The 19977-nt window shown below is 35.4% G+C and overlaps 1 protein-coding gene across 1 annotated transcript; it reads right to left on the reverse strand.

The window, feature by feature from the left end:
* Positions 1–50: 50 nt before the first annotated feature.
* Positions 51–19093, reverse strand: LOC127974745 (meprin A subunit beta-like). The gene is made up of 11 exons (XM_052578245.1): positions 19068–19093; positions 18900–18978; positions 18698–18818; positions 18414–18592; positions 18069–18287; positions 17640–17795; positions 17249–17473; positions 16728–17165; positions 16448–16618; positions 1145–1253; positions 51–666 (listed from the first exon to the last, which is right to left on the reverse strand). Exons 1-11 carry the CDS (start codon positions 19068–19070, stop codon positions 579–581), a joined length of 1788 nt encoding a protein of 595 aa, XP_052434205.1. The 5' UTR covers positions 19071–19093; the 3' UTR covers positions 51–578.
* Between the last annotated feature and the right edge of the window lie 884 nt (positions 19094–19977).

Here is a 19977-nt window from a genome sequence, read left to right on the forward strand (position 1 = left end):
GGAAAATTACATCTTCACAGCATTGTCACGTGACAATAAAAAAAAAAAAAGACTTTTCCTTATCTCTCACAAAGACAAATATCCCTTGAAACCACAGAATCATCCCATCATAAAATTATAAGATCATTTTGCATGCACAAAATCATAAGATTAATCTACATTAGCAAGCATTACGAGAGCACAGAAAATCAACAATCGATAAATGTATTACACATTAACTTCAAAATTGGTTTGTGATTCATTCAAAGCATTCACATAGTTCTTGTGGTTGCATAGACACATTTCAAATGCTGTATAGTAATTTACAACAATTAATATTAATGCAATGATTTGAAATATTTAATTTAACCTATTCAGAATATGTGTGAACCATATTCAACTACAGAGTTTTTAATGAAAATCAATACGTTCGAATTAACAGGTTGATTGTTTCATTACAGATAATTATAGATGTATTCTGTGTAAGCCTCTCATTAAATTAAAATACAAGTTTAAGAGTAGCCTATCATATACCAGAAGGCTGAAGATAGATGCAGTTGCTTTTATATTGAATTCATGTAGTCAGAGCTGGGAAAATCTCAGGGATAATTTACCAGCAAACGGAGGCAAATCACCAATAGGATCAAGGAGGAAGTACTGGGAGAGCAAAATATGCCCAGACAATCACTAGAGGAAGAGAAATAGACATATTAATACTCTCTGTTGAACTAGAAAATATTAATTTTGATACTTTGTGGTACGGAATGTGAAATGCTATTGTACTATTATAAAACAGCTAGTTGTGTCCCTGGCTTCAGTGCCCATAGCTAATCATATTTTTTTCTGAATAGCAACCTTTTGTAATGGTGTAGAGATATTTTATAGTTGAAGGATCCAGTTATTGACTAACATGATTGTAAAAACCATTTCAAGTAATGACTGCCCTTCCCTTTAGTGCAGCGTAGCACTCTTCTGAAGTAATGCTGAGGTATCTATGACAAAGTTTTCTGTACATGTAGACAAAAGTTCCCTAAATGTTCTCAGATTGCACACATTTTCATTCTACATAATCATTGTTTCTGAACACAAGATCATTGTGATATGTATTGAGAACCTTTATTTTTAAGAGTGTAGACTGTGTAACAGTAGTTAAAAGAATATTCACCTTGTAACACATGGTCCCTGCTTGTCAACTGCATCAAATGAAATGTTGAAGTTCTTCAGTGTCACTTTAGGGCAGGGTAGGGAGTTCTTCTGAAGTAGCTCTGAGATATCTACGACAAAATATTCTGAATTTGTAAACAACACTTCTCTAAATGTTCTCAGAAAGATGCAAGTGCCAAATTTGAATCATTCTCGATCTGCCCATACAGTGTTTTAAGATAAAATTATTCTTTGAAGGTACTTCACAAAACCTACCTTGCAGAGTAAAGAGAAATATGATGTCACCACCTTTGATAAACTCTCTTTTTGTGAGATCCTCTTTCATTATGGCATATTGATAGCCCACAAAAAAACCCACATTTACAGTCTCATTGCCAATGACATCCTGAAATCCAGTTTTTTGAGGATTGTCCCAAACACTGATATCTGTTATAACAAAATATAACTTTTAGGCCCTTCAAAGTTACATTTAATAATAACCTTGATCTTCAGTTAATAAAAATGCTGCATGTACACATGGTTTGAGGGAAAAAATAATCAGTTTCTCACTGGAATAAATCAAAGCAGGGTCAGTTGTGAAGCTTTTCTCGGAGGACATGCGCTTCTGTATATGTGGATTCTGGTCAAGCATCTGGAAGGTTATTTGTCTCCATGGACAAGGCCACTGCAGCTGGTTATCATATACACCAGACACCAGACGAACATATATTGAAAGGTAATTCTGATACACCCTTAAATGAGCCTGAAAGCGATAACCATCACTGGAGTAATACAATGGACTAGTGGCAGACGCATTGTTTTTCAAAATCTTCTCAAAGTCTCTTATCTGCCATGTGTGCAGACACTCAGTCTCTGAAATATTGATATCATCCAGTGAAAATCCTCCACTGGAGTTTCCAGCTCCTTTACGGGCTTCAAATACAACTTGGAAGGTTTTATTTGCATTCAGTGAAACATGATGCAGCTTCCAGTAATTGCCAGGGGGTTCTGCGAGAAATTAAACTGTCAGTAACATTAAATATTCAAGGAGCATCTTAAAATGCATGCTTTGTAATATGTAACGGACAGACCTATGATCTGATCCATAAGTCTGAGAGTTCCTCTGCTGTCTGCTTCATTCTGGTACTCTCGGATCCAGATGTTGAGCTGGTCAGACTCATGACCACTGTGATAGTAGTAGAACTGCAGGCATTGGACCTTGCAGTCTCTTTTAAGGGTCATTTTCTTACTTTCCATTCTAGATACATCCCCCTGGTTTCTTGCCTTAGTGCTGAAGTGCATGAAGAAAGACGTCCCTGCAGACATTAAAACAGGTGTATAGATGTGCAAAACTGAACGGTATAGTGACTGCAACTGTGGTTGGAAGTGAGGCTTTTTTGGGCAATAAAAATTGATTTTGTCTTCTATCCTTAAGTCTTTTTCTTTTTGGTGAATAAGCACAGATTGTCAAAAAGAAACTGACTGTAGCAGATCCCACCATTTTGTTCTTTGCCCAAGTATGTGTGGTCCGTCACATTGATGCCACTCACTGACTTCACTCTCTGCCAGCCGTAATCAGCAGCAGAACAGACGCTCATCTGACACAGAGATTCATCATCAAAACTACAGTGATCAAGGAAAGAGATGGACGAATCTGTAATGTACACAAGCATGTTTAAGGCAAAATCAGACCTTAAAAATCAGTAGGTCATTATCAAATAAATAAATAAACTGACAGAGTGATTGTGCTCTATCAAAATAAAAAATCTTTCTTTTTTTTATATGGCAAGTCATTACAATTTTTATTGTTCTTTCTTGCAACAGACACAAATCCTATTGAGACCACAAGTCATGGTGTAGTATGTTACACAGAATATACATTAAAATTAACAAAAGAAAGATATGGGAAATACTTACTGCATTTGTAGAGTTTGTTGAGTTCAATCACATCATATTCACTCATATCTAAACGTTGACCAATCACATCTTGGAACTCAGGACGCTTGGTAATGATTGTGGATCCATTACCGTTGCTGAGGGCATTTTTATCATAATGCATCACAGAGTAGTAGTCATATGGGGTGTCTTCAGTGGTGGTCTGGTTCTTACTGTATTTAATGAAACTGAACTCACGACCTGAAAATACATTTTTATAAGGAATGGCTTATGTACTTTATTTTAATGGACAATTCAGGACCAGGACTAAATCAAATGACCTGCAATGATGTTTTCGAAGTTGATGGTCACATAATCATCTCTGTCATATCTTGACTGCTCATGCCAAAATCCCAGTGCATGGAGAAACTCATGCTCAACAATGGATTTTTCTCCACAGCCGTCTCCAATGGAGAGAGTCTGACCTCTAGGAAATATGCGACCAACATATGACCAACACCTGAAAAATAAGAGAGAGCACATTCACATAATACATATGTTAACAACACTACCAGTCCAAATAAATAATGTACATGATAGAACAACAAAATATGTAAAAATAACACAAATTAAAGACTTGTGTTAGCAATCAAAAATGTAAAAATTTAAGTAGAAAATTACATTTTCCATTTTTCTAAATAGCCACTGTGTGCCTACAGTTACAGCTCTGTTCTCTCAACCAACTTTTTAAACAAAATAATAGAAAATGTATGTGGTTCATTAAAAAACAATAACAAAAATTACACTTCTAACTTTACATTTTTATTAAATTGTATCCCTAATTAAATTATATTAGGCAAACTGAAATATAAAAATAAAAAATATATAAATATACCAGAAGTCTATCTTTTGGATTACTAACTGGAACTATACTGTACCCATCGCGACTCTCCACAGAGATGTAAAAAATGTCTTCTGCTGCTCTGGGCTTAAAATCAATACATGATTTCAGTCTGAACTGCTCAAATGCTCTCAAAATGACTCCTTTATAGTTCAAACCTAAAGCCACGGAAAACATATGAAGGTTAATTTAAATACTAACTTAAAAGCTGATTAAACTGTCAGTGAAGATTTCTTACTGAGGTTCACATTCAGCTCATAGGGGACGGGAATATTCCACCGGTACTGATTCCCAAGAATGGCATTCCTTTGATTAGGCTTTAAAGAAGATTGTTTTAATCCTGAGAGAACTAGATCTATTAAATTATCCAGTATTGTATTTATGCAACGAACAAAACAAACTCACCACCATAATGTCTCCTTCTCTGAGGTTTAAACCTAATATCACAAGACTGTTCAGTTCATAGTACATTTGCTTGAATAAAAATAAAGATTTCTAAACAAAAATAGATATAAATTGCCTTACTGCTTATAAACATCTTTACATCATCTGCTTATAAAGTTTTTCAGATAAAATTTTGGTTTTACCTTTGTTTATATCTGGAATGTCCTTCCATTCTCCATTAATGCCTTTGAGGAAAATATAATGAAGAAAAGTTAACATACTGAGTACTAGACAAAAATGTAAGTTTAGTGAAACAACCTGAAATTTAAATGATGAAAGGCCAGTCACATCATCAAACAGAAATGAAAAGCCAAAACAGTATATTTCACACTACACATATTTCATATTACAATAACTTTTCCACAGATTAATCTCAGAAATGTGTTCTGTGCTTACCAACTATATCTGGTGGGGGCTGAGAACATGAGAAATGAAAACATTCAGACACATTATTTTTCAATTCCAATATAAATTGTTACAATGATAATATGTTATAAGCTATCCATGATCCAACTTACCATAGATGATGCTGGGCAAAAAGCCAAACTCAGCAAAATAAATGCACTCAAATGCATTTTCACTGGAAATAATAAAAATTACATTTTGACTTGAGTTATGGAATTTCATCTATATTTGCAAGCAAAAAAGAAAATTTCTAAATATGTTAAAGTATTACTGTCTCAGGAAAGCTCACAATATTTTTGATTAAAAACTCTAGAAAAACAAATAAATGCATGCGTACCAGTTTTCTGTCACTAATGCAGCTGAACATAAAACAGCTGATCAGTTGACCACCCATTTGAAAGCAAATATTGTATTAAGTATTTATATATGTACAAAAATATATACAGTATATAATTTGTTAGGAAAATATTATTATTTGAATATATGCAGATAGTTCTGCTCTTCCTCATCCTGAGCTTATATTTTACATACATTCTACAGAATGAAGGTGTTCAGAAAAAAACAAATGGGGTTTTTACATGGAAGCTGTAGAATAACTTTCTGGAAATGTTCAATGGCCAAACCATAATGACAGCAAAAGATCTTTTATTTTTAGAATTTACAGGGCACTCTTTGATAAAAGTATAAATTGAATATGCATTTTGGGATACATATTCTATACCCATTATCTACCAATTTGCACAGAAATCCTACACAGGCCATTCTATGGGATGGCAATTGGGCCAACAGTTTTTCCGTTTGGTGCCACCAAAAGGCTTTACTTTGGGCAAACCCCTATTTTAAGTTTGATTTCAATTTATTTGTGGTTAGCATCATCTGTAGTCTTTGCAATTGATGCTGGAAGTAATAATGAGAAGCTGAAGTATCTACCTCTAATATAGCCTTGCAGTGCTTGGCTAGGATTGTGTGAACTTTGAATGATATGTACAAGTGACTGGAGTTAGAGTGATTCAACTGACTGGAGGTACCTGTGCATTTCACAAATGCTGCCTACAGAGGATGAATTATAAAGTAGGAAGGCAACAACCCTAGTAAAAATGAATATACAAGATGTATTTAAAATACATTTATTTCATACTAAGTATACCACAAATACATTTACATATTTATATACTTAATACAAATACCTGGCAATTGGAAGACTTAAAGTCTTACTGAAGTATATACTGAAGTATATTTCATAGTGCTAAAGTGGAACTATTGCAAATATACTTCAATTTCACTTTAAATATCTTGCATTTAAATACAGGTATTATTCAAAGATCATACAATCATCATCAGTAGGGACATCAAAACACATTTCAAGCATAATATTATGAAATGTGCATTGTGCACAAGTAGGCCTACTCCAAACAAAGTTTAATTATAATTTATATAGCGGTAAAGCCTTGACACAGTATTTCAGTAAATATGTTATACTTATGAAATAAATGTTTTTTAAGTATTATAATTATTTTTTTCTTTTCTTTTTAACTAGGGAAGATGTCCAAATCCGCTGTTAGCTCCACATCTTGTCTCCTGAGATGCTTTTATTGGGTGAGGCTGATTTCACCAAGTACAACATGTTCCTGGATCAATATCATTTTTGATCCTCGAACAACATTCCAATCAACCAATCAGAATTTACATTTTCTTGAATTATCTGTTTTAGGCTTACAATCAGGGTTATGTTCTTCTACACCCTTGTTAATCAGCTATCATTTCCCACTGATTTTAGGAATAAATTATGGGTAGGGTTAGGTTTAGGGGTAGGGATTGGGTAAAGTCTATATTTTCGGACAATAATGTTGATCCAGGATCATGGATGTTTATCCTGGAACATGTCTTACTCAGCAAAATCAAGGTGACTGCCTTTATTGGATCAATTTTTTAAGGCAGCACAGATGATATCCTATAACCCAGTATGTTCGGGTCTTTGACAGTTGAACTAAAAAATAAAAATATCAAGTGTGGTCAGTTTTGTATAAATGTAGTTTTTTTTTTACCCACTTTTCCCACTTTTAATGTCATTTCAGATATAAATGAATATTGTAGTTATCACCAAAGCTATCTGTTTTGTTTTAGTTCATTAAAACATTATGCTGCCTTAGAAGTCTGTCTGAAATCAGTTTTGTGAGGTACCTGCATGCACAAATGATTTAGGGAGATGATTTGAGCAGGCATGATAAAGCAGTGAGCAAATCAGCTGCCTAAGCTTTTGGATGCAATGGTTTGAACACATCCTTTCAAGCCAACCAGAATCAGAATTGCTATTGAGAGGTTCTTCTAACTACAAATTAGTTGGTATTTGTATGTAAAGTCATGGTGGCATTTCACAAAGATGGATTAGCTTAGCTAGTTAACATAGTCTAACTTCAAATATGATCTTAACTTCGTTTGACCCCACCTGTGCTACTACCAGGCTCAGAAAAAAGACTGTTTTCACTGCACCTGTGTGTATATATATATATACACACACACACACACACAGGTCCTTCTCAAAAAATTTGCATATTGTGATAAAAGTCCATTATTTTCCATAATGTAATGCTAAAAATTTAACTTTCATATATTTTAGATTCATTGCACACCAACTGAAATATTTCAGGTCTTTTATTGTTTTAATACTGATGATTTTGGCATATAGCTCATGAAAACCCAAAATTCCTATATATATATATATATATATATATATATATATAAATATATATATAGTGTAGATGCAGTGGAAACCGTCTTTTTTCTGAGCTTGGTAGTAGCACAGGTGACTTCGTGCCATTCACATTCCGGGCAGGCTCAATCGTGCAGCCGACGAGCTCTCACGGCAGCAGTCTCGCCCCGGGGAATGGAGACTCCACACCCAGTCGGTTCAGCTGATTTGGGAACACTTCGGAGATGCTCAGGTAGACCTGTTTGCCTCTCCAGAAAATTCCCACTGCAAGTTGTTTTACTCCCTGACCGAGGGCACCCTCGGCACGGACGCCCTGGTACACAGCTGGCCGCTGGGCCTGCGCAAGTATGCGTTTCCCCAGTGAGCCTTCTTGCACAGACGTTGTGCAAGATCAGGGAGGATGAGGAGCAGGTCTACATGGTTGCACCTTTTTGGCCCGGCCGGACCTGGTTCCCCGAACTTCTACTCCTCGCGACAGCCCCTCCCTGGCCAATTCCTCTGAGGAAGGACCTTCTTTCTCAGAGACGGGGCACCCTCTGGCACCCACGTCCCGATCTGTGGAACCTGCATGTGTGGGTTCTGGACAGGTCACGAAAGGTTTAGGTACCTTGCCACCACAGGTGGTAGCTACCATCACTGCAACTAGAGCCATGTCCACCAGATATGCCTATGCTTTGAAGTGGAACCTCTTCGTCACTTGGTGTTCTTCATGGCGTAAGGACCCCTGGAAATGTCAGATTAGGTCAGTGCTTCCCTTTCTTCAGGAGGGTTTGGAACGAAGGCTGTCTCCTTCCACCCTCAAGGTCTATGTGGCCGCCATTTTGGCTCACCATGACCCTGTTGAAGGCAAGTCTCTGGGGAGGCACGATCTGATCATCAGGTTCCTGAGAGGAGCAAGGAGGCTCAATCCGTCTCACCCTCAACAAGTCCCCTCTTGGGACCTCGCAGTGGTTCTATCAGCTCTGCAGAGAGCTCCCTTCGAACCCTTGCTCTCAGTAGAGCTAAAGTTTTTATCTTTGAAAACTGCGCTCCTGATGGCTTTGGCTTCGTTGAAGAGGGTCGGGGACCTGCAGTCATTTTCAGTTGACGAAGCGTGCCTGGAATTCGGGCCAGCTAACTCTCATGTTATCTTGAGACCCCGGCCTGGGTACGTGCCCAAAGTTCCCACCACTCCTTTTAGGGATCAGTTGGTGAACTTGCAAGCGCTGCCCCTGGAGGAGACAGACCCAGCCCTGGCGCTGCTCTGTCCAGTACGTGCGCTCTGCACCTACGTGGACCAAACTCAGTGCCTTAGGACCTCAGACCAGCTCTTTGTCTGTTACGAAGGCCAGCAGAAGGGGAAGGCTGTCTCCAAGCAGAGGTTATCCCACTGGATAGTGGATGCTATTGTCCTGGCTTATCAGGCTCAAGACCTGCCATGCCCCCTACTCCAGCACTGTTGATGTCCAACACTTGCGTACATGCCCCTTGGTCAGCCCTGTGTGGGACTAAGTGCCTCCATGTGTTGTGATTCCCCTTTTCTGGGTAATCCCACGTGTGTATGTCCACAGTAAGTCTCTCCGCAGCATGTGTCTTGCCTTGGCAAGCCCCTTGCCAGCTCTGTCGTTGAAACAGCATCATTACTCCAGCCTTCAGTGTCACATGTAACATCCAATCTATCACATGATCATTAAGAAATCATTCTAATATTCTGATTTATTATGAGTGTTGGAAACAGTTCTGCTGTCTAATATATTTGATGAATAAAAGGTTAAAAAGAACTGCATTTATTCAAAATAAAAATTAAAAATTCGAATAATATATATATTCTAATAATATATTTTCTTTACTATAATTTTTTATCAATTTAACACATCCTTGCTGAATTAAAGTATTGATGTTATTTAAAAAGAAGACAGAAAAAAAATTACTGACCCCAAATTACTGACCAGTAGTGTATATTGTTTTTACAAAATATTATATTTTTTTTTACTTTTTATTCATCAAAGTATCCTAAAAAAGTATCACATGTTCTGAAAAAATTTTAAGCAGCAAAACTGTTTCCATCTTTGATAATGAATCATCATATTAGAATGATTTCTAAAGGTTCATGTGATAATGATCCTAAAAATTCAGCTTTGCATCACAGAAATAAATGATAATTTAAAGTATAATAAATTTAAAAACAATTATTTTAAATTGTAATAATATATCACAATATTAAATTTTTTCTGTATTTTTGATCAAATAAATGCAGGCTTGATGAGCAGAAGAAACTTCTTTCAAAAACATAAAAAATAGTAATGTTTCCAAACTTTTGGTCTGTACTGTATATATATATATATATATATATATTTACATTTAGGCAAATGACATACTTTTACATATGAGGAAACAACACTGAGTCACCATTATGTTAGAACAAAAATATGAAAATGTTATGGCAGAGGCTCATTGCACAAGGTGTAATTTAGTATTTGCATATGGTGGCAGATACTATTTCCACCTCGGTGGATATTATTTCATTATTGAATAGAATACAGTAATAGCGACATAATCAGTGGATATGATTGATTTGATTTATTAAAAACATAAATGGCTAAAGTAGGCGCAGTCTACAACATCAAAACCACAAAAAGTAAAGGCACAGGCAAACAAGTAATCCAGATAAACAGGCAAAGGCCAGGGCAGATGACAAACAATCATAAAAAACCAGGAGACAGTCCAGAGTCAAAAAACACTGGCAAGGTAAGACACAGACATGACAATGCTTTGAACAGGACAAAACAAAGCAAAGAAAGCATCATAGAATGCTCAGAAATGTCCGCAATAACTAAACAAGACTTCACAAAGAAGGAGTGAGTAAACCAGACTTTTATGGGGTGAAACTGATGAGGTAACGAGATAAAGGTGCATGCAATCTGTGATGAGTCCGGGGAAAGGATTATGGGGAATGTATTCTGTGAGAGTGTGACAACAGTCCAGGGAAGAGTGTCCTCTGGTCACCATCAAGGACACTCCAGCTGGTGACTTTTTTCAATAGATAGATAAAAGTGCCCCAGTCAGTTCATTCAGTTTTGTAAAAATAGATCCGGAGAGACGTGACTGAAAAGGTCGAGGACACCAGAGAGGAGGAGAAGGAGGAATAGGATGAGCAAGAGCAGTAAAGAGTGGAGGAAAAGGTGAAGGAAGGGGAAGAGTAGGAGTACGAGGAAGAGGATGAGGATGAGAGCCAAGGAGACAAGGAGTCTAAGATGAAATTCGTTTGAAACTCAGATTAAACACCTGACCATGTACTTGTCCAGGAACGTGCACACATAGACATCAAAGGGGGCTTGAGCACCTGCCCTTTTTATTCCTTGAGAGAAAGTGCCCTTTTTTCTGGGGTGCTTTTTTTTTTTTTTTTTGAAAAATAATATATATTATTATAATATATTATTGTTTGCGCACAGCTTCCCTGTCAAACAAATATATTTATTGAAGAATAGTATATCTAAATATCAGGTCAGGAGTTCTGAAGCGCTCATTGACACCCAAACCCCACCACCCCCTCCCTTCCCCCCTTGCGCGCAGTGGCGCACATCAGCACACATCAGATACACAGACACACACCTGCAGGCAGCAGCAGCCCCTCCCAGCAGTGTTTTTCTTGGCTTGTGCTGAGGTGAGTGGAGCTGGTGATGAACAAAAGATTAAAATACCAGTGCCTCGAATAATGCTCGAATTTACTGCTGATTAGCCAAAGGCAAATATAACTTAGTTAACCTGTGTTTTGCTAGCATGCATGCCTCATGAGCTACTAGACTAGAGCTGTGTAAGGGATAATCGCTATACATTATCCTCCTGCTTATTACATGGCTACCTACCAAATAAATAAATAATTTGACACAAAATATTAAAAGGGAGTTTATTGATTTAAACCCGATTGTATTGCTTCCGCTAAAGAAAATAGTACGCTCCGTCTCTACGGTTAGAATCCTGTGAATCCATAGCAACGCTCTGTTTTTCATGGCAACGGTCTGTTATCAAGAAATAACAGACCGCATTCTACATTGGAGATCAACCAAGTCATGTAATAAAATAAGTTAATAAAATAAGAATGTCCCCAGTTAGTTAATGACTTACATCAAGAGTCTTTCCCCCTGAAATTTAGAAATCTAAATTGGTGAATCTAGAAGAAATCTACAGATGCAAACAGATGGAGGATAGGCTACACTCTAAAAAATGTAGTAAATCTGAGTAACTGCATCTGTACATTAATAAATAAAACTGAGTAGAAATAAGTTAACATTAAACATTAAAAATAACAATATTTATAAATTAACTTTTTATTTATGAACTTTTTTTTTAATTTCCTCTAAACCTTTAAAAATAGTATTCCATACAACCACAAATACATACATGACATTGGCTTTTATTTAATTTTATTCAATTTTTACTCAATTATTTTGGTAAGTTTAATTCAATCAAGTAAGATTTTCAGAGATTTTATTAAGTTAATTAAGTTAAATATTTACTAAGCCACAGAATATTTCTTGAGTGTAGTAGGTTTAAAACAAACTCCATCTAAATGTAGATTTTGAAGGTTTTATTTGATGATGGTGATGATACAGTCCTCCCTCAAATGTGAAACTAAGTCCTTGTCAGTCATCATCAGTTATTGTGTATTTGTACATGCATAACAATAATAATATTAATGTATTTGATTAAAACATTAAGGCAATTAAGTATTCTGATGCTTAGTTGCGTGAAGCTAAAAAGTTATTTATAATATATATAAGAAGATTTGGTTGGAGAAGGTGAGACACAGTCCAGTAAAATACTTAACGCACTCCACAGTTTGACAAAGTTTGACAAAGGCCAACAACTGGATAGGCAAATATGCAGTGGGTCCTGACTCTCTTGAGGCCATTCATACACTGTGTGAATTCTATGGAGGAGAGGAGCAGAAGTCGAAAACAGAGCTCAGGGTTTTTCATGCATCTTTCCCAAACACATCCACCATGAAGGAGATGTTAAAGACACTGAGAGACAACAGTGGACAGGATATCTTTCCAACACTGGTGGAAATGATAAGAACTTATGCAACAATTCCAGTGTCAACAGCAACAGTGGAGAGGTCATTTTCCAAGCTCAAACTGGTTAAAGACACACTCAGAAGCCTATGCACCGAATAAAGGCTTTCTGATCTCCTCCTGTTGGCTATTGAGAAAGACATTCCTGTAAACCACAGTGAAGTAATAAACATCTACTGGGACATGGCCCCCAGAAGGTTGCCGCTGTAAGGGAGGAAGGAGAGACAACCAGGCAATGGAAGTAACAGATTTTTATTTTATTTTATTTAAGTAGAAGACCCTTTTTTTGTAAGAATTTTATTAAGTTGCTGCATTTTTGTATTTTTTCAATCATTTTTGCAGTGATTTTTTCAGTAAAGTTAACAAAATAGCAGCAACAACCCTCTTCAGTTTAGAGTGAATATTTGTGTTGATTTAAAAGTGTTATGTGTTCTGATAACACCAAAATAATTAAAATGATGTAGTGCCTTGTGCAAAAAAATAAACAAATTATTAGTAAACCACACCCCTCTGCTTGATGCAGTTATTTTGGTTATTCTAAATATATACTTAAACTAGTAGCATAGAAAATGTTTTCAAAACATGCACATTGTGGGATGGTTTCCTTTGCTGCTCTATAGTGAATACTAAGGAGACCATTGTTTCTGTGTGAACTGATTATTTTGTACACCTTTTGAAAATTAGAGTTTGAGGAAGATAAAATTAATTAACTTTTTTAATAATTTTTTTTTTAAAAGGAAGTCAGTGTTGCGTTAATATATATACTTTTTTGTTTTAAAAAAAGATAAAAAAATACGTAATTATGAGAAGTGGCCTTTATTTCACTTGAGCCCCTGCCCCTCAAAATGTCTGTGTACGTCCCTGTCCTTGTCCATGGTATGACTATGAGAGAGGCTGGACAATGAGTTAAGCCAAAACTTAAGTTTCTTCACCATCGCCTCGATCATAAGAACATTCAGTTCGGTGTACCTCAGTGTTATATACTGTAACTTTTGAGAGCTGTACTCTGTTACAACACATGCTTCAAATTGCCTTACATACAGATATAGTTTCTGTCTGCTTCCATTTTGTAAAAAGGATGGGTTACCGTTACAGTAATCAGTACTTCTATTTTTGTAGGACACAGAGACGATGGAATGGAAGAAGCCTGACTAGACATTACAGTTGATGGATTAGCCATGCAAGATGATTTTTAGAAGTTATAGATTTGTGTTTAATGTTTTGAGAATATGAGGCATAGTTTCATGAAATGTGTTCAAGCAATCAAGAAAAACTGTAATAACAAAATAAACAAATACAAAAAACAAAACAAAAGTAAAGCGGAAGTAAATCAAGGCCTGGTCCTCTCTCGTCCTTCATTGTTACATATTAGCTAAATCGTGTATTCCACAGTATGCAAATATATCTGCGCAACATTTTCTAAAATGCCATTGTGTGGAGTATTCGTAAACACATTCGATTGGTTCTGATCGTCATGTTTATCATGCTGAAATCATGCATTTTAAACAATATAAGTTTAAACTTCTGATATACGGTTTTCTAAGTGTACACATCCGAAGCACATGGACAGAAAGCGGATAACACAGCATGAGAGTACTAAATTAAGCTCTTTCACACATCACCTTATGTGTTTAAAAATGTTGTATTCTCAAACTAAAATGCTGACCTTTGTGTCTTAGTTTACGCAATGCAATGCCTGAATAGCAGGCAGAATTTATTGAATAATCTTAGTTCCATCTGTTTCAGTGCTCAGCCGGGCTTTACCTGATCACCACATTTCAGCAAGTGTTGAATTAATGCAGTGGAGTTTTACAGCTTCACAGCATCGCCATGTGACATTCAAAACACAAAGACAATTATCCCTTAAAAACCACATAATCATAACATAAGATTATAAAATAACCACACAATTGATTAATCTAGAATAGCAAGCATTACAAGATCACAGGAAACCAATGGTTAAATGACAATGGATAAATGATTATAAATGTATAACAAACACATAAAAATAAACTAATAAAAAATACAAAAAATAAACAAATGTATGGTTGCTCTCATTATGCTACACACAGCTCGTTACAGTTTAAATTTGTAGATCTTTCAGGAATTTCTTCACATTCATACATTCAAACTTTTAACATTTTAATCATATTATTAAGTCACATTAAGTTGGTATTTGTAAAATTTGTTTTTGATTCATACAAAACTTTCAGATAGTGCTTGTGGGTGCAGAGTCACATTTCAAATGTTGTATATTCATTTACAACCAGTAATGTTTATGGAATGATTGCAATGTTTCAAGCATTTAACTTCACTTAAATGTGTGAACAATATTCAACAACAGAGTTTATCATGAAAATCAGTAGGTTAAATTTAACATGTTGATTGCTTCATTACAGATAACTATAGATATTTTCCATGTAAGTGGCTAATTAAACAAAAATACAATTTTAACAGTATCATATAGCTGAAGACTGAAGATAAGCTTTTATACTGTCCATGTAGTCAGACATAGACAGACAGACAGTTTATATTTACCAATTTATCAGCAAAAGGAAGCAAACTACCAATAGGATCAGAGAGAAAGCACTGGAAGTGCAAAATATGCCCAGACAATCACTAAAAAGAGAAACATACATATAAATATTAATAAACTGTCAGCGGCACTAGAAAATATTAATTTAATGTAATATATTTTGATACTGTACGATTTAGAATTTTTAGATGCTATAGTTATTGAAATTTACTAAAAACTGTGTTTGTCCTATCACTTTATTTGCACTAGGCTAACCAGGTAATTATGTAGAAGCAGACATTGATCCTCCTCTGTGGAGGTGTGCTGCGTCCCAATTCACATATTCATTTTAAATAGTATTCAGATTCCCGGATGGTCTACTACTTAAGATTAAAATTCAAAGTGCAGATTGATGCAAACACTAAAATCGAATATTGTCCACAAAACACACAGTGAAGAGGATTCGATTAAAACAAGCATGAAATGTATTTAAAAACTAAAAACATGAGGATTTGAGACAGACAGACAGGCAGAGAAAGAGGTTTAAGTGATAAATAATCAATGTCTAACGTGATTTAAAAATATTTATTTAATGCTATGTGTGTTATATTTCATCTGCTGCAACATTGTTAACATTTATGATGATATGTTTGGTTATTAACTTAAATGCATCAATATGCAGAATGCATCATACAGTATGAAGAGAGTTCTTGGCATGATAGACACAATACGGTGGGAAATTAAATTAAATTAAATGAACTTTTCCTTTACAAAAAGAGTATATATTTTTAGGGCATAGTATATGTAAGTGAATTTGGACACCATTGGTGTTTAGCCACACTATTAAATCATAAACATTCCACAACTTATTTTTGGATTAACAAGAAAGTTTGGAGCTCTGAAACTTAAGCTGATACACGGGGCAACATTTTTTTGCTGAGCAATTTTTTTTTTTTAGCAATTTTGGTTGGACACTTTCTCACTGAGAATTGGTAATGAATTTCTACCTAAATACTTTTAAAAATACTCTATATATTATAATATAATAATAAATACACTCAATATAATAATTTTAATAATTATTACATTAACTGTATATATTATAATACATACACTTAATATATATGATATATTATAATTAGTTAGAGTACTGAAGTGAATATTCACCTTGTAACACATGGTCCCTGCTTGACAACTGCATCAAATGAAATGTTGAAGTTCTTCACTGTCACCTTAGGGCAGGGTAGGGAGTTCTTCTGAAGTAGCTCTGAGATATCTACAACAAAATATTCTGAATTTGTAAACAACACTTCTCTAAATGTTCTCAGAAAGATGCAAGTGCCAAATTTGAATCATTCTCGATCTGCCCATACAGTGTTTTAAGATAAAATTATTCTTTGAAGGTACTTCACAAAACCTACCTTGCAGAGTAAAGAGAAATATGATGTCACCACCTTTGATAAACTCTCTTTTTGTGAGATCCTCTTTCATTATGGCATATTGATAGCCCACAAAAAAACCCACATTTACAGTCTCATTGCCAATGACAACCTGAAATCCAGTTTTTCGTGGATTGTCCCAAACATTGATATCTGTTAAAACAAAATATAACTTTTAGGCCCTTCAAAGTTACAATCAATAATAACCTTGATCTTCAGTTAATAAAAATGCTGCATGGACACAAAAAAATCAGTTTCTCACTGGAATAAATCAAAGCAGGGTCAGTTGTGAAGCTTTTCTCGGAGGACATGCGCTTCTGTATATGTGGATTCTGGTCAAGCATCTGGAAGGTTATTTGTCTCCATGGACAAGGCCACTGCAGCTGGTTATCATATACACCAGACACCAGACGAACAAATATTGAAAGGTAATTCTGATACACCCTTAAACGAGCCTGAAAACGATAACCATCACTGGAGTAATACAATGGACTAGTGGCAGACGCATTGTTTTTCAAAATCTTCTCAAAGTCTCTTATCTGCCATGTGTGCGGACACTCATTCTCTGAAATATTGATATCATCCAGTGAAAATCCTCCACTGGAGTTTCCAGCTCCTTTACGGGCTTCAAATACAACTCGGAAGGTTTTATTTGCATTCAGTGAAACATGATGCAGCTTCCAGTAATTGCCAGGGGGTTCTGCGAGAAATTAAACTGTCAGTAACATTAAATATTCAAGGAGCATCTTAAAATGCATGCTTTGTAATATGTAACGGACAGACCTATGATCTGATCCATAAGTCTGAGAGTTCCTCTGCTGTCTGCTTCATTCTGGTACTCTCGGATCCAGATGTTGAGCTGGTCAGACTCATGACCACTGTGATAGTAGTAGAACTGCAGGCATTGGACCTTGCAGTCTCTTTTAGGGGTCATTTTCTTGCTCTCAATTCTGGCTGTATCCCCCTCATTTCTGCCCTTAGTGCTGAAGTGCATGAAGAAAGACGTCCCTGCAGACATTAAAACAGGTGTATACAGAAGTTGTACAGATGGACAATGACTGCCACTTTGGTTGGAAGTGAGGAATTACTTCTTGGGCAATAAAAATATTTAAACAAAAAAAAATATTACATACTGGTAACTTCATATTCATGGACTGACTGTAACAGATCTCACCATTTTGTTCTTTGCCCAAGTATGTGTGGTCCGTCACACTGATGCCACTCACTGACTTCACTCTCTGCCAGCCGTAATCAGCAGCAGAACAGACACTCATCTGACACAGAGATTCATTATCAAAACTACAGTGATCAAGGAAAGAGATGGATGAATCTGTATTGCAAACAGAAATAAAACACTTGAGTCAAAAAAAAGTATTTGTGCACAATACAATTTTGCCTTTTTATATTACATGTAAGAGATAATGTAATGTCATTATTGATTCATTTTTGCAAAATTAACATGACAGGTGATAACAATTAAAAAATAAGTTTTTACATGCCAGTCCATCGGTCTCTCTTACAAAATACATAATTCCTGAGATATTTAACAACCACAAGCTCACAGTAATACTTTACAGAATACCCATTCAAAGTAAATACTCACTGCATTTGTAGAGTTTATTGAGTTTAATCACATCATATTCACTCATGCCCAGGAGTTGACCAATCACATCTTGGAACTCAGGACGCTTGGTAATGATTGTGGATCCATTACCATTGCTGAGGGCATTTTTATCATAATGCATCACAGAGTAGTAGTCATATGGGGTGTCTTCAGTGGTGGTCTGGTTCTTACTGTATTTATCGAAATGGTTCTCATACCCTAAAGATAAAGACTAGTGCATTAATTAAGGTTAATGTTCAAAAAGAATTAGTTATTTACTGAAAGTGCTAATCAAATTCCTAAAAAAACATTTAAAATAAATAGAAAAAAATATGAGAGAGTGACCTGGAATGATGTTTTCAAAGTTGATGGTTACATAATCATCTCTGTCATATCTTGTGTGCTCATGCAAAAATCCCAGTGCATGGAGAAACAAATGCTCAATAAAGGCTTTTATCCCACAGCCGTCTCCAATGGAAAGAGTCTGAGCTCCAGCAAATGCTCGACCGATATATGACCAACACCTGAAATAAGTGAAATTAACACACGCACACAATATATTGTTTAGCTTTGACAAACAGAAAATACATGAGTCTATTTTTGGATTACTAACTCGAACCATACTGTACCCATCGTGACTCTCCACAGAGATGTAAGAAATGTTTTCTGCTGCTCTGGGCTTAAAGTCAATACATGATTTCAGCCTGAACTGCTCAAAGGCTCTCAAAATTACTCCCTTATAGTCCACACCTATAAAACAAAGAAAAGTTCATTTAAAAACTACTAATTCAAATGTTGACAGAACAGTGAGTGAGAAAACTGTTTTCTTACTGAGGTTCACACTCAGCTCATAGGGGATGGAAATATTCCACCGGTACTGATTCCCAAGAATGGCATTCCTTCGGTTAGGCTTTAAATCAGATTGTTTTAAGTGTACTGGGAGGACTGTACATGCTGATTTCTGAATTATCCAATATTATAATTATAGACTGAACTCACCATCACGATGTCTCCTTCTTTGAGATTTAAACCTAATTCCACAAGAAAGTTCAGTTCACAGTACATATGCTTACATAAAACAGGAGTAAAAATAATGAATTATAAACAAAACTAGATAATAGTTACCTTAGTAAATATTTATAAATGTAAATACATTTATAAATGTATTTAAATTTTTGAGATAATATAGTAGTTTTACCTTTATTTATGTCTGGGATGTCCTTCGATTCCTCATTAATGCCTTTGAGACAAATATAATGACGAAAACAAAAGAATTAGAAATGTGTGCATTGAGGACTAATGTTAATTTTAGTGAGACAGACTCAAAGTCACATCATCAGGCAGAAATGAGCAGCCAAAACCAGATCTTTTACAATACACACATATTACAATAACTTATACATTACAGTAACTGTGCTGTTGTACTTACCAACTGTATCTGGTGGGGGCTGAGAACACAGACATTCAGACATTAAGAAAAATCGATTTAAAAAACATATAAACATACATTATACTTTTACGATGAAATTATGTTATAACATAAGCTCCCAAACTTACCATAGATGATGCTGGGCAAAAAGCCAAAGCCAAACTCAGCAAAAGAGATGTGCATAAATGCATTTTCACTGAAAAATCATAATGATCAAATTTCATTGTTGATTAAGGGAGGTTTTCTTTTTAATGTTTTACATGCAAAATACTTGGGACAATAAAAATATATTTAATTATGTTTCATAATGTTTAAATTTTACCATGTCAATTATTTACCTAAAAAAAAAAAAAAGAAAATCTGGAAACTAAAGAATAGATGCATACCAGTTTTCAGTCACTAATGCAGCTGAACATAAAACTGCCTCCCAACCCAAGTTTGACAATAACATGTAAAGCTGTCACATCCTTCTTGTGTTTA

Source organism: Carassius gibelio, chromosome B16, assembly GCF_023724105.1.
Source record: "Carassius gibelio isolate Cgi1373 ecotype wild population from Czech Republic chromosome B16, carGib1.2-hapl.c, whole genome shotgun sequence".
NCBI lineage: Eukaryota > Metazoa > Chordata > Actinopteri > Cypriniformes > Cyprinidae > Carassius > Carassius gibelio.